General features: G+C 39.6%; 1 protein-coding gene across 5 annotated transcripts in view; it reads left to right on the top strand.

The window, feature by feature from the left end:
* The window catches only part of trpa1b (transient receptor potential cation channel, subfamily A, member 1b), a 37167-nt gene that overhangs the window by 22141 nt on the left and 2251 nt on the right, over positions 1-12775 (top strand). For 4 of the 5 annotated variants that reach the window (XM_053611837.1, XM_053611839.1, XM_053611838.1 and 1 more), the window contains 11 exons: positions 474-561; positions 1333-1392; positions 1766-1864; positions 2672-2742; positions 4998-5151; positions 5363-5452; positions 6418-6587; positions 7116-7245; positions 7526-7708; positions 9245-9532; positions 10310-10428. In XM_053611837.1, coding sequence (XP_053467812.1) covers positions 474-561; positions 1333-1392; positions 1766-1864; positions 2672-2742; positions 4998-5151; positions 5363-5452; positions 6418-6587; positions 7116-7245; positions 7526-7708; positions 9245-9532; positions 10310-10428 — 1452 coding nt within the window. The remainder of the gene's footprint in view (positions 1-473; positions 562-1332; positions 1393-1765; positions 1865-2671; positions 2743-4997; positions 5152-5362; positions 5453-6417; positions 6588-7115; positions 7246-7525; positions 7709-9244; positions 9533-10309; positions 10429-12775) is intronic. The other variant, XM_053611840.1, reaches the window with a different exon arrangement.

Genomic DNA, 12775 nt, shown 5'->3' on the forward strand with positions numbered 1-12775 from the left:
TAGTAGATACGTAAATATGACACCGTTTATTCATTATTAGTATAGTCCACTAAAATCCATACATTTTATTTCCCGGAATTTTTTGGCCTTCAACGCAAGTGCTTGGAGTCTAGCTGCCTTTGAAAAACCCTGGTAACCTCAGAGGCGTGAACTCCACACAGGTCATTTGCATGATGTGATCGGCGTACACGACCGGAGTCCGAATACGAGTAACTTTCCCAGAGTTAATACTGTCGTAACATTTGGACCTAATTCACTGGCTCTGAATACAGCCTCTACTACTGTATATATTATATACTGTGGTTTTGATGTATTTACCTTCTTTGACTTGACGCTTCTTTCTTTTTTATGAGCTTTAAGATCAAATTTCATTTGACTCTCATCCACTATGGATTTTGTTAATGGCTTGCAGATTTGAAGGAGTTTTAATTTTTAATTTCTAATTTGCTGAAAATATTATTGATTCATGGCAGGTCAGCAGAGACTCTCCGTCAGTTTAAAATGGGCTACACTCGCTGCCCTGTGCTGGATTTAATCGAGTTTCTACCTGAATCAACAAAGGTGTGTACTTTTATTTTATATATATAGTATTTAATATTTAGTGTATATATATATATATATATATATATATATATATATATATATATATATATATATATATATATATAGTATTTATCGTATATAAAGTCATTTTTTGGTAAATATTTTACAATCTGGTCCAAAGATTTGAGACCGTGTTTGAGAGGAGGAATCCTGTAGAACGAATCCTTTAGAACGGATCATTTAACAAGTCGTTTTTGATACTGGGAGGAAAAAATGTGAAGCTGCAGTTTAAATTATGAGCACATTAAAGTGTTTTTTGACCTTGGATGCATGTAAATCTACTGTATGAGACCTTTAAAACAAAATTAGGCACGTTTCAAAACCATAATAGGTGCACTTTAAATAACACAGTTAATCATAAGAAAAGGCTGTGTGTGTGTGTGTGTGTGTGTGTGTGTGTGTGTGTGTGTGTGTGTGTGTGTGTGTGGAATATGTGTGTGTGGCGACTCTGACCTCTGCTGGAGTGAAGGGAGCTTCACAGGTGTAGCTGTGATGATTATTTGAAACAGAGACCTTACGGCTATATTCAGTCTATGTTTTGTGTCCTCTATCAGACATGCTAGCTAAATATGATATATACTGATTTACATAGATATGCCAACTGCAAATTAGTCAACTAGCTAGAAGACTGTTATGTATACAATAAGCGATGACGTAAAAAACGCTGGCAGTAGTGCACTTAGTTTGTTTCTCGAAATATTAAACTATCATTTCTATTCTACCATGCAGCATCTTCTGGATCAGTGTATGACTGAATCAGAGCATGACCCAAACAGCCCTGACTACCATGTACGTATTAGAAGTGCAATCAATGAAAATGTGGGTTTTATATATAAAGTCCATATAGATATGTTGACTCCTGTATAGTACTGTAGTTATATGCTTAATAGTATGCAGCCTACAATGTGTGGAAAGCTCAGATATACAGCAAAACTCCAGAGCTCAGTCAATGAAAGAAACCCGCCGATATCGGTCATATTAAACACAACGCGCCCTTTGAACAGATTCATTATTATCTGAATATTAACATTATTTCGCTTAAAATTACTTGTATTTTAATATATTCTATTCATCGCATTATAATTCATATTATTTATGGATTCATTTTCAACAGTGCCAATTATAATAAGCTGTTTCACATGTAAATCCCTTCGTTTTGCAGATCACATACAATTTCCAGTATCTTCAGGCTCCAGTAAAAGTGCAGAAATCCTCTCGAACGGACAAATCGCTATATATTCAGCCCCTGGCAGCTCTGAATGTGAGTAAAAAAACATCCAGCAGTGTGTTAATACTGTCACCGATGGCAACTGTGGCTTCTGGCTTGCTCATCATCTAGATGTCTATCTGGATTTCTGTGAAGCTGTTCTCTGATTTCTACTTTTAAAAGAGCAATACTAATGAACTGATTGTTTAAACACATCTCAACAGCATGAAGTACAGATACACAGAGAGCAGCTACACAGAGAATATACTACATGTAAATATGATACATACAATCTTAAAGATGAATGGGAAAACCATTGTGATATTTGTGTAAAATTTGTGTAAGGTATTTTCCATTCGATTCAATTCAATTTTATTTGTATAGCGCTTTTTACAATAGACATGGTCTCAAAGCAGCTTTACAGAAATATCAACACGGTATATAGATATTAAAGGTGTGAATTTATCCCAACTGAGCGAGCCACTGAGTGGCGACGGTGGCGAGGAAAAACTCCCTAAGATGCTTTAAGAGGAAGAAACCTTGAGGGGAACCCGACTCAGAAGGGAACCCATCCTCATCAGGGTCACAACAGATAGTGTGAAAAAGTTCATTATGGATTCATATGAAGTCTGTATGGCCTTAGGAGCAGCCGTAGTCCCAGCAGTCTGGAATTAGAGAAGATTTGAGCTCCATCCAGAGGCAATTTGGTAGTCAATAATAGTCTATACCACATTTATTTTGTGATGAAGGTAATAAATGATAACGATGAATAAATGAGAGTTGTATAGTTGAAACAGAATAGTGTGTTTATTATCACGGTTATCATTTTAATGTGTTGTGTTCGTGTGTGTTTTTGTGCAGGCGATGGTTCAGTATAACCGGCTTGAGCTGCTCACACACCCTGTGTGTCAGAAATACTTAGAGATGAAATGGTACGCTAACAGCCTAGAAATTACACCCTTTCGACAAGAAATAAAAAGATGCATCTATTTTAGAATTCTTACAAAATGACAATATTCACAGTACCTTTCCTATAAGGAACTATATTTGAAACAGTTTTGACAGCTTGATTTAATTTCAATTTTCTTCAGGTTTATATTGTTAAATTACTCTCACTTAATAACATAAATCCTGTAAAAGCTGAGTTTGTTTTATTGTGTGAATTCTAGTACTTTTATTCATTTTTTTATGTTTTACAAAAGAATTTTTGCTACTTTTTTTCTACTGTTCCTTGAGCTTTCTTAGACTTTAATTAACACGCTTAATACAGTTACTGAATATGTTTTTACAATGAATTTCCAAACACATTATTCTTATTGTACGATTTTTCACATAGTTGGTTCTATTTCACCTCTCATAACCTCTAGAGGCAGTAAAAAAACAAAAAAAACCAAACAAGTATAGCTTCTTTCATGCAGTGACCTACTGTGTGATGTAGTATTTGCAATAAGTATTGCTGTCATATGGTCATCTTTTCCGTTCTTCTTCTGAGCTGTGTGCATGTTGGACTACATGTACGTGACATGTATCTATCCAATTAGCTCAGTTGACCTTAGTCAGAGCTATAGGAGATTTGTCCTCCAAAACTGGGTATACACTCCTCTCATTCCTTCTACCTTGGCGAGTGTGTTTCCGGGTATGTTACAGTAGAAGCGTTTTTCATAGGATCAAGTCAGTTTCCCTCTACTGCTCCCGATTTGGTAAAAAAGTAGACCCCACAGTTCAAAACCAATTCTATCCGACCTTGATCAGAAGCATTTTCTTCCCAACTGAACCTTTTCCTAAGGTCCCTCATCAGATGCAGTTCAAACTGCACAACCACAGGACTGGTTCGTGTGTGTGGACCTGTCCTACATTTGTTTTCACGTTCCCATCAACCCAGAATAGAGATCATTTATTTATATTTACCAGACACCCTTATCCAGAGCAACTTACAGTTATCTCATTTACAGTATACAACTGAGCAGTTGAGGGTTAAGGGCCCAGCAGTGGCAGCTTGGTATTGCTGGGATTTGAACTTACGACCGTCCTAGCAGAAGTCCAGTGTCTTAACTATTGAGATACCACTTCCCTTTGCTTTCCTTGATTTGCCTTCCAATACCAATTCAAAGTTCTGCCCGTTGGTCTCTCTTTAGCACCAGGAGTGTTTACAAGACGCATACAAACAGCCTTGTTGGCCAGTGGCAAACAGAATACTACTCCTGTGAGCTACAGTCGCAAGAGTGGTCTATCAGCCTACAGCTGGACACCAAATGCCAAGTACATAAATATGTCCTTGTCTCAGCAGAAAGAGTACAAACATTGGCTTTCTGGAGATGCACACCAATACTAACTCAAGTTCAGTTCAGTAGGGAGTGGTGCCCCACCGGAGAGAGGTAGTAACCATGGATGCCTCCCTTAGGGCAGAGCGGTGCTGTGCCACAAGGGTAGAGGAGATGTGTGCCACCAATGCAAGGTCAGAACAGACCAACAGGAATTGAGGGATGTCCATCAAGGACTGCAAGACAGGGGCAAGTCTCCATCAATGGCATGTTCCTAGGGTTTAATGGCATTATTACAGCTTATCTAAATTAGGCAAGGCACTTCCACCCACCATGGTCACCTTGGAGCCTGATGTGTCCCTTAAGGTCCCCTCTTATGAGACTGTACAGGATGACTTATAATTGAGTATATGAACAGTTCATTTGCAATGGAGGAAAGACACAGGTGGGCTTCCTTGTCTTGAACCAGAGGCTGGCCCACTGAGTGGTGGACTTCACCATGACCTTTAGGCAGACTGGGTGCCCTACAATCAGCATCTTTAATTCATAGGCCTTTTTGAATGGTGTGCCATTAGATGCAGCATTGTCCCTCCCCATGGTGTGTGTGTGGAGGTCATCTCTGCGCACCTTTCAGTCCTGTTATTCATGATATAATTATCATACGTTATCCACGTTCATACCCTGGCTCCATATCATTTGGAACTGGTGCCAGCTCAGCAAGAAGCTTCCAGGAAAAGATGGCCATATTGCAAATATTTTTTTATCTGTCACTAAGTGACATTATCTACATATTTCTACCATATTGCTTTTCTTATGGGTCTTCAGGTTGCAGTGATTCCAAATGTCATATTGGCACTGTGCTCTATATGTGTAATACAATTTTATTAGTGTCTTTTATATAGTTTGTATCACATGTTCCCTCACAGGAAAGCCTATGGAAGTAAAGCTCATTTACTCAATCTGGCTGTGTATCTGTTGGGCCTTTTGCCCCTCACGTATCTTGTCATCAACTTGAATCCTACACAAATCAGCACACCAAATGGCACGACCTTCAACATGGAGCCCATATCTTTCCACGAAGTATGCTAAGCTATAAAGTCTGTGTCCCAAACTCTAGTGTTTGCTAGAATAGCTCGAAATATTATTTGCTAAAACTAGAATTCATGGTTGTAGAGAAACCTTAGAAGCAGTTATTTGTGATGGTGTACTATACTGTATACTACAAATAACACAGCTAACTCTCTCTCTCTCTCTCTCTCTCTCTCTCTCTCTCTTTCTTTTTGGATCTCAGCAAAACTTTTTAATTTCAGTGTCCATGATGATGGTCCTCATCATGAACATTTATGGCATTTGTAAAGAGGTGATACAAATAGCACAACAGGTAATGTAACTGTTTTACATATTTCAGCAAAAAAAAAAAAAAAATACACTTAACAGACAGCAAAGCCATAAAGAAATAAGCAACATGCTAAATGCTAACAAATCAAAACCACTAACAGCTACAATACAGAAGCAAGTTTCACCATACAGAGTCACAAAATCACAATAAGCAATTGTTAAAATGAGTGAGATTTTTCAACTAGCAAGAATTATCTATTTTAAACGGGTCATGACGTTTTTTGTTTTGAGAATGATCTTCCCTGGGGTGTATTTATAACATTTGTAGAGTTTTTGCACAAAAAAACATACAAAATCGAGTAATTTATGACATTTTTCCACCCAGTCTCTGACCCGCTGACTGAAATGATCGGTTTTTGAATCCTTTACCTTTAAGACTTCAATGTAACCACCCACTGCTATGATTGGCTATCATCCATACCTATGAATTGATTATCAACACCCCCTGCCATAACACGTGCGGAACTGTTTTTAGCGACTGAGTGCCAGTGGGCGGGGCCAAGGGTGCAATGATGTAAAAGTAGGTGTCGATATCTTGCTGTAGGGGCGAATGTATTTGCCTGTGTGATGTCACAAATCCCACCACATCCAGCCGTTTATGGAGTTTGGTTAAATAAATGCTCTTTTCGTACTGAGGAGGACATATTAAGCTATAAAACTTGCAGGACGTTTTAACGGTACAACGACCATATGAATGGTACAATATGTCGAAAGATCAAGGAAAATTTTATTTCTCATATCCTAAAAAGCATAGTAAGCCATAGCCATAGGTGATTAATAACGAAAATATTAAATACTCTGCTAGTTTAGCAAGCAGATATGTGTATCCTGAGGGGGAGAAATGTGTTCCCTGGTTTCCTAGCCATATAGTAACGGTGCAGAATTTTCTTTATACTGTGTACATACACTATCAGTTTATTTATCCATTATATCTATTTGTCCCAAAAGCGAATGAGTTACATTTTGGACATCTCAAACGGATTGGATTGGACAACAGTCATTTCCTCGCTTGCTTTCGTTACTCCAATGTTCTTCGGCGTGGAAGGGAATCTGCATTGGCAGGCTGGAGCTTTGGCAATTTTATTTGCCTGGATAAACTTTCTTCTTTATTTCCAGAGGTAAAATAGTCATGTGAAACTAGCAACAATTCTGTCAGTTGAGAGTGAAGTATATGTTTTGAATCCCACCCGTCACTATAACCCCACCTTTCACACTAACCTTACGCTCAGCATTTTCGACCGCCAACAAGCTGGCCAGCGAACTGTGATGAGCGATGTTTAGGCCCATCTCAAAAAATTTTAATATCAAGGAAAAGTTCATTATTTTCCATAATTTAAGTTTTCCATGTTATTCAATTTTTTTGAGATGCACCTGTATATTTACCTCCTCAAAACAGTGAGCTGAATAAATTTAACAAGCTAACATATCTGTATGTTGGTTGATCTAAAGCAAATACTAGGAATTTTGAGTTTTCTTTGGGTTTTTCCTAGTTGGAGGTCGGATTGACACCATATTTCCTGGAAGCAATAATTTTGCCATTCACACTAACTTAAAAGGGCAATTCTTACCCTGTTACAGCCTGAAGAGTGTATTCTTGTGTCAGTGTGTTAAAATGTGTGTGTGTGTTTTTTATTATTTCCTTACAGGTTTGAGCGCTTTGGTATTTATGTTGTAATGTTTGGAGAAATCGTAAAGACACTCGTAAGTGTCCTTGTCCTTTTAATCTTCCTGTTGATGGCATTTGGATTGTCCTTCCATGCGCTGATGCTTCATCGAGTATGTTGTAATTGATATTTATTCCATCTGTTCCATGAATGATTTTATATTGTTTTATGCCATTTTAACATGAAATTTTACCTACTCACCTGTGTCTCTAATGAACTTGAACAATCATGTAGTTAAAAGCATTTTTACTACCAAGATGTTGTAGAGGGAATAGAGATGATATCATTATGTCAGTGGATTTCTCTCTAGATCTAATTTCCACCCCCACCTAAAGGACGGTTAAAGTGACTGAGAATTTTGAATTGCTGTGTTTTGTTTTGTTTTTCATCAGGGCGAGTTCAACTCAATTGGTCTATCATTGGCACAGACATTTGTAATGATGGTTGGAGAGCTGAATTATGAGACCTCGTTTCTGGAAGCATACAATCAGGGATTTCTGGCTTTTCCTGTAATCACCTACTATGTGTTTGTGCTCTTCGTCCTCATCATGCCAATCCTTCTCATGAACCTGATGGTATGAAATTCTAATTTATTGGTGCATGCACTTCATTTTGACATTCTGTGTGAAATGGAATCAGATCCCTCAAGGGTTGGTTTTTTTGACCTCTTCTTTTCAATATGCACCATTCAGCCATCAACGGTAAAACCACTGATAGGTGATATGAATAACATTGATTATCTTGTTACAGTGGCACCTCTCAAGGGGTGGGATATATCAGGCAGCAAGTGAACTGTCAATTCTTGAAGTTGATGTGTTGGAAAAATGGGCAAGCGTAAGGATCTGAGTGACTTTGACGAGGGCTAAATTGTGATGGCTAGACGACTGGGTCAGAGCATCTCCAAAACAGCAGGTCTTGTGGGGTGTCCCGGTATGCACTGGTTAGTACCTACCAAAAGTGGTCCAAGGAAGGACAACTGGTAACTCGGCGACAGGGTCATGGGCGCCCAAGGCACACTGATGTGGGTGGGAAGCGAAGGCTAGCCCGTCTGGTCCGATCCCTGCTGTAGCACAAATTACTGAAAACGTTAATGCTGGCTATGATTCACTTCTCACATGCATCAATAACCACCTGTCACTGGTTCACTGGTTGTCCTTCCTTGGACCACTTTTGGTAGGTACTAACCACTGCATAAAGTCACTCAGATCCTTACGCTTGCCCATTTTTCCTGTTTCCAACACATCAACTTTGAGAACTGACGGTTCACTTGCTGCCTAATATATCCCCTCCCTTGACAGGTGCCATTGTAATTAGATAATCACTGTTATTCACTTCACCTGCCAGTGGTTTTAACGTTATGACTCTTTAGTGTATAAGTTGTGTATCAGTCAAATTGTGTACGTTGGATTCTTTTAGTGTTAGTGATCATGCTGGGAAACTTAACAAGTTATAGTGCCCTGTTAATACAAGAATGATATTATAAAACTGCCAAAGAATGAAATGAATGATAAATTGTTGGACAATTTTTGCTTGCGCGTTTGCTCAATTTAGTATAGTGAACACAGCAGAAAGGCCCATGTTGTTGTTTTTGTGTTGTTTTTTTTACTACTGATGGAAATGGTAAGAATGATGTTAAACCATAGTCACAGAATAGGATAACAACTCAAATTTTGATTTTTGAGTCTAAAGGGGTCCGTGGGTCCGAACCTGGGGTTCTGATTATGTGGAGTTTCTGTACATGTTCTCCCCGTGTTCAGGGGGGTTCCTCTGGGGTTCTACTCCTTCCTCCCACCTCTCAAAAAGCATGCCAATAGGTGGAGTTGTTATGCAAAATTACAAAAAGGTGTGAATGAGTGTGTCAGTGTATGTGTGTGCGTGGTGCACCGCAATGGACTGGTGTCTCATCCAATGGGCATTCCCACCTTGAGCCATAGCATCACTCTTGGACCGAGTTTATAATATTATTGCATCCATCAGAAAATACTTTAATATGAATTGCTGCTTTGTTGTGGACATTTTCGGGTTAGGGTTAGGGTTAGGGAAAATGCCCAAATGCAAATTGCAGCATAGTACCAAAAAAAAGTCTTAATTATTTGTTTTAATTTGCTCAGATTGGTTTGGCAGTCGGGGACATCGCCGAGGTTCAAAGGAACGCAGCACTGAAGAGGATCGCCATGCAGGTGTTGCAAAAATTAATTGAACAGATTGATGAATTAAAACCATTTGCAACCATATATGGTTATATGCTAGGACTTTTCAGTTCAGTAAATGTGTCATTCATTCTTACACAGATTAATCTTCATACTACTCTGGAAGAGAAACTGCCATATTGGTTTATGAAGAGAGTGGACAAAAGTAGTATCACTATCCACCCAAATAGGAAGTGTGCCAAATTTCAGGTCAGTAACTTCATCATGTATGTCATTTACGTCATTCATATTCGCACCAAGCGAACAGTTGTGTAGTGTGGCTTTTCAGTGCTGCCCTAACTGCTGGAGTAGCACACCTCACACTAACTCATCAACAAATGGACATGTACAGTAGCAGTCAGACAGGAAAAAATGCCTTATACATCAGAAAGCACAGTATATCATATGTGGGTCAAACTCTCTCTCTCTCTCTCTCTCTCTCTCTCTCTCTTTATATATATATATATATATATAATTTTAAAAAAATTTTTTATATAGGTTATGTAGTTTTAGTTTTATTTTATTTATATATGCTGTTTATTTGTTGAGGTGTTTGCAGGAATAAAAGAAAAATCTCTGTATTACTGTGCTAGTATATAAAAAAAAGTTCTAATAAAAGTGCAAATGAATCTATGGAATATATATTTGTTAATGATGAGAACATTATAATCCAAGATGTCCACTATATTGTTTAAAAATGCTGCATTTCTTTGGGGATATTAATCCAAATTTGCACATTACAAGCATTAGCAGATAAATTGTTATCAAATTAAATAACTCCTTTTATTTTTGCACATATTACCAAATAAGTGTACCTAAAATGGGTGACAACTACAGTATACAGCATGTTATAGTGCGTGACATTTTTGCATAGTGAATAAAAAGAATGAATTTTTTTACCCATATATGTGTATAGTGCTCTTATGTAAATAGCTACATAGCTTGTCTACGTTTCTACTAAATTCTCATGGAATGCTTTATGTGCAGGGAATGATGGAGCAGATCTTTGGGAACGTTAGTCCAGAAGGTGAACTGCGCACTCGTTTAAACACTCAGGTGACACACTCAAGTCCACTGGAGACAGAAGTGATGAAGCAGAAACACAGGTGAGACTCCTTTTATCTTTTTGAAGCTTATAGCTGCTGAGTAAGACCCAATCTTTCTCATTTTATTTTGAAGGGCAATTTGGTGACAAACGAAATGCACAAAATTTCCCCCGCACCCCAAATATAGCCAGTCAGCTAACACGTCTCGCCTTCACTCAGTCTCTCTGAGAGGGATCACAGATACTCTCTCCATCTCTGTCTAAGATTACAGCCTCCTTTTTTCCCTAAATGACTAGCCTTACTTGCAGCCTCTTTATCCTTAGATCCTAATCCTGTCATCTATTAATCTAAAGCCTCTCCCCAATTCATGTGAATCCCATCCCTCCCTTGTTTATCCCAACCCCCTCATTCACTCATCCCAGTCCACTTCCCCATTCATCATATCCCTCTTCATTTATCCTAATCTCCTCCCTACTCATACTAATTCCATTCATTACTCTTCCCATCTCACTTCACTCATCTCAGTCCACTCCCTCCTTTATCCATTCCCCTCCCTCACACACCCCAACCCTCTTTACTCATCCCAGTACACTCCCTTACACACCCTATATCTCTTCACTTATCCCAATCCTACATTTATCCCAATCCCCTTTCACACACACCCCATTCATCTTCACTCATTCCAATTCCCATTCTTCTCAGTCCCCTCCCTCACACATCCTATCCCTCTTTATTCATCCCAATCTCCTCAATCACACATCCTATCCCTCTTCACTCATCCCAGTCTCCTCACTCACACATCCTATCCCTCTTCACTCATCCCAATCTCCTCACTCACACATCCTATCCCTCTTCACTCATCCCAATCTCCTCACTCACACATCCTATCCCTCTTCACTCATCCCAATCTCCTCACTCAAACATCCTATCCCTCTTTATTCATCCCAATCTCCTCATTCACACATCCTATCCCTCTTTATTCATCCCAATCTCCTAACTCACACATCCTATCCCTCTTCACTCATCCCAATCTCCTCACTCACACATCCTATCCCTCTTCACTCATCCCAATCTCCTCACTCAAACATCCTATCCCTCTTTATTCATCCCAATCTCCTCATTCACACATCCTATCCCTCTTTATTCATCCCAATCTCCTAACTCACACATCCTATCCCTCTTCACTCATCCCAATCTCCTCACTCACACATCCTATCCCTCTTCACTCATCCCAATCTCCTCACTCACACATCCTATCCCTCTTCACTCATCCCAATCTCCTCACTCAAACATCCTATCCCTCTTTATTCATCCCAATCTCCTCATTCACACATCCTATCCCTCTTTATTCATCCCAATCTCCTAACTCACACATCCTATCCCTCTTCACTCATCCCAATCTCCTCACTCACACATCCTATCCCTCTTCACTCATCCCAATCTCCTCACTCACACATCCTATCCCTCTTCACTCATCCCAATCTCCTCACTCACACATCCTATCCCTCTTCACTCATCCCAATCTCCTCACTCACACATCCTATCCCTCTTCACTCATCCCAATCTCCTCACTCACACATCCTATCCCTCTTTATTCATCCCAATCTCCTCACTCACACATCCTATCCCTCTTTATTCATCCCAATCTCCTAACTCACACATCCTATCCCTCTTCACTCATCCCAATCTCCTCACTCACACATCCTATCCCTCTTCACTCATCCCAATCTCCTCACTCACACATCCTATCCCTCTTCACTCATCCCAATCTCCTCACTCAAACATCCTATCCCTCTTTATTCATCCCAATCTCCTCATTCACACATCCTATCCCTCTTTATTCATCCCAATCTCCTAACTCACACATCCTATCCCTCTTCACTCATCCCAATCTCCTCACTCACACATCCTATCCCTCTTCACTCATCCCAATCTCCTCACTCACACATCCTATCCCTCTTCACTCATCCCAATCTCCTCACTCACACATCCTATCCCTCTTCACTCATCCCAATCTCCTCACTCACACATCCTATCCCTCTTCACTCATCCCAATCTCCTCACTCACACATCCTATCCCTCTTTATTCATCCCAATCTCCTCACTCACACATCCTATCCCTCTTTATTCATCCCAATCTCCTAACTCACACATCCTATCCCTCTTCACTCATCCCAATCTCCTCACTCACACATCCTATCCCTCTTCACTCATCCCAATCTCCTCACTCACACATCCTATCCCTCTTCACTCATCCCAATCTCCTCACTCACACATCCTATCCCTCTTCACTCATCCCAATCTCCTCACTCACACATCCTATCCCTCTTCACTCATCCCAGTCTCCTCACTCACACATCCTATCCCTCTTCACTCATCCCAATCTCCTCACTCACACATCCTATCC

This window comes from Ictalurus furcatus, chromosome 23 (genome assembly GCF_023375685.1).
Source record: "Ictalurus furcatus strain D&B chromosome 23, Billie_1.0, whole genome shotgun sequence".
Lineage (NCBI taxonomy): Eukaryota > Metazoa > Chordata > Actinopteri > Siluriformes > Ictaluridae > Ictalurus > Ictalurus furcatus.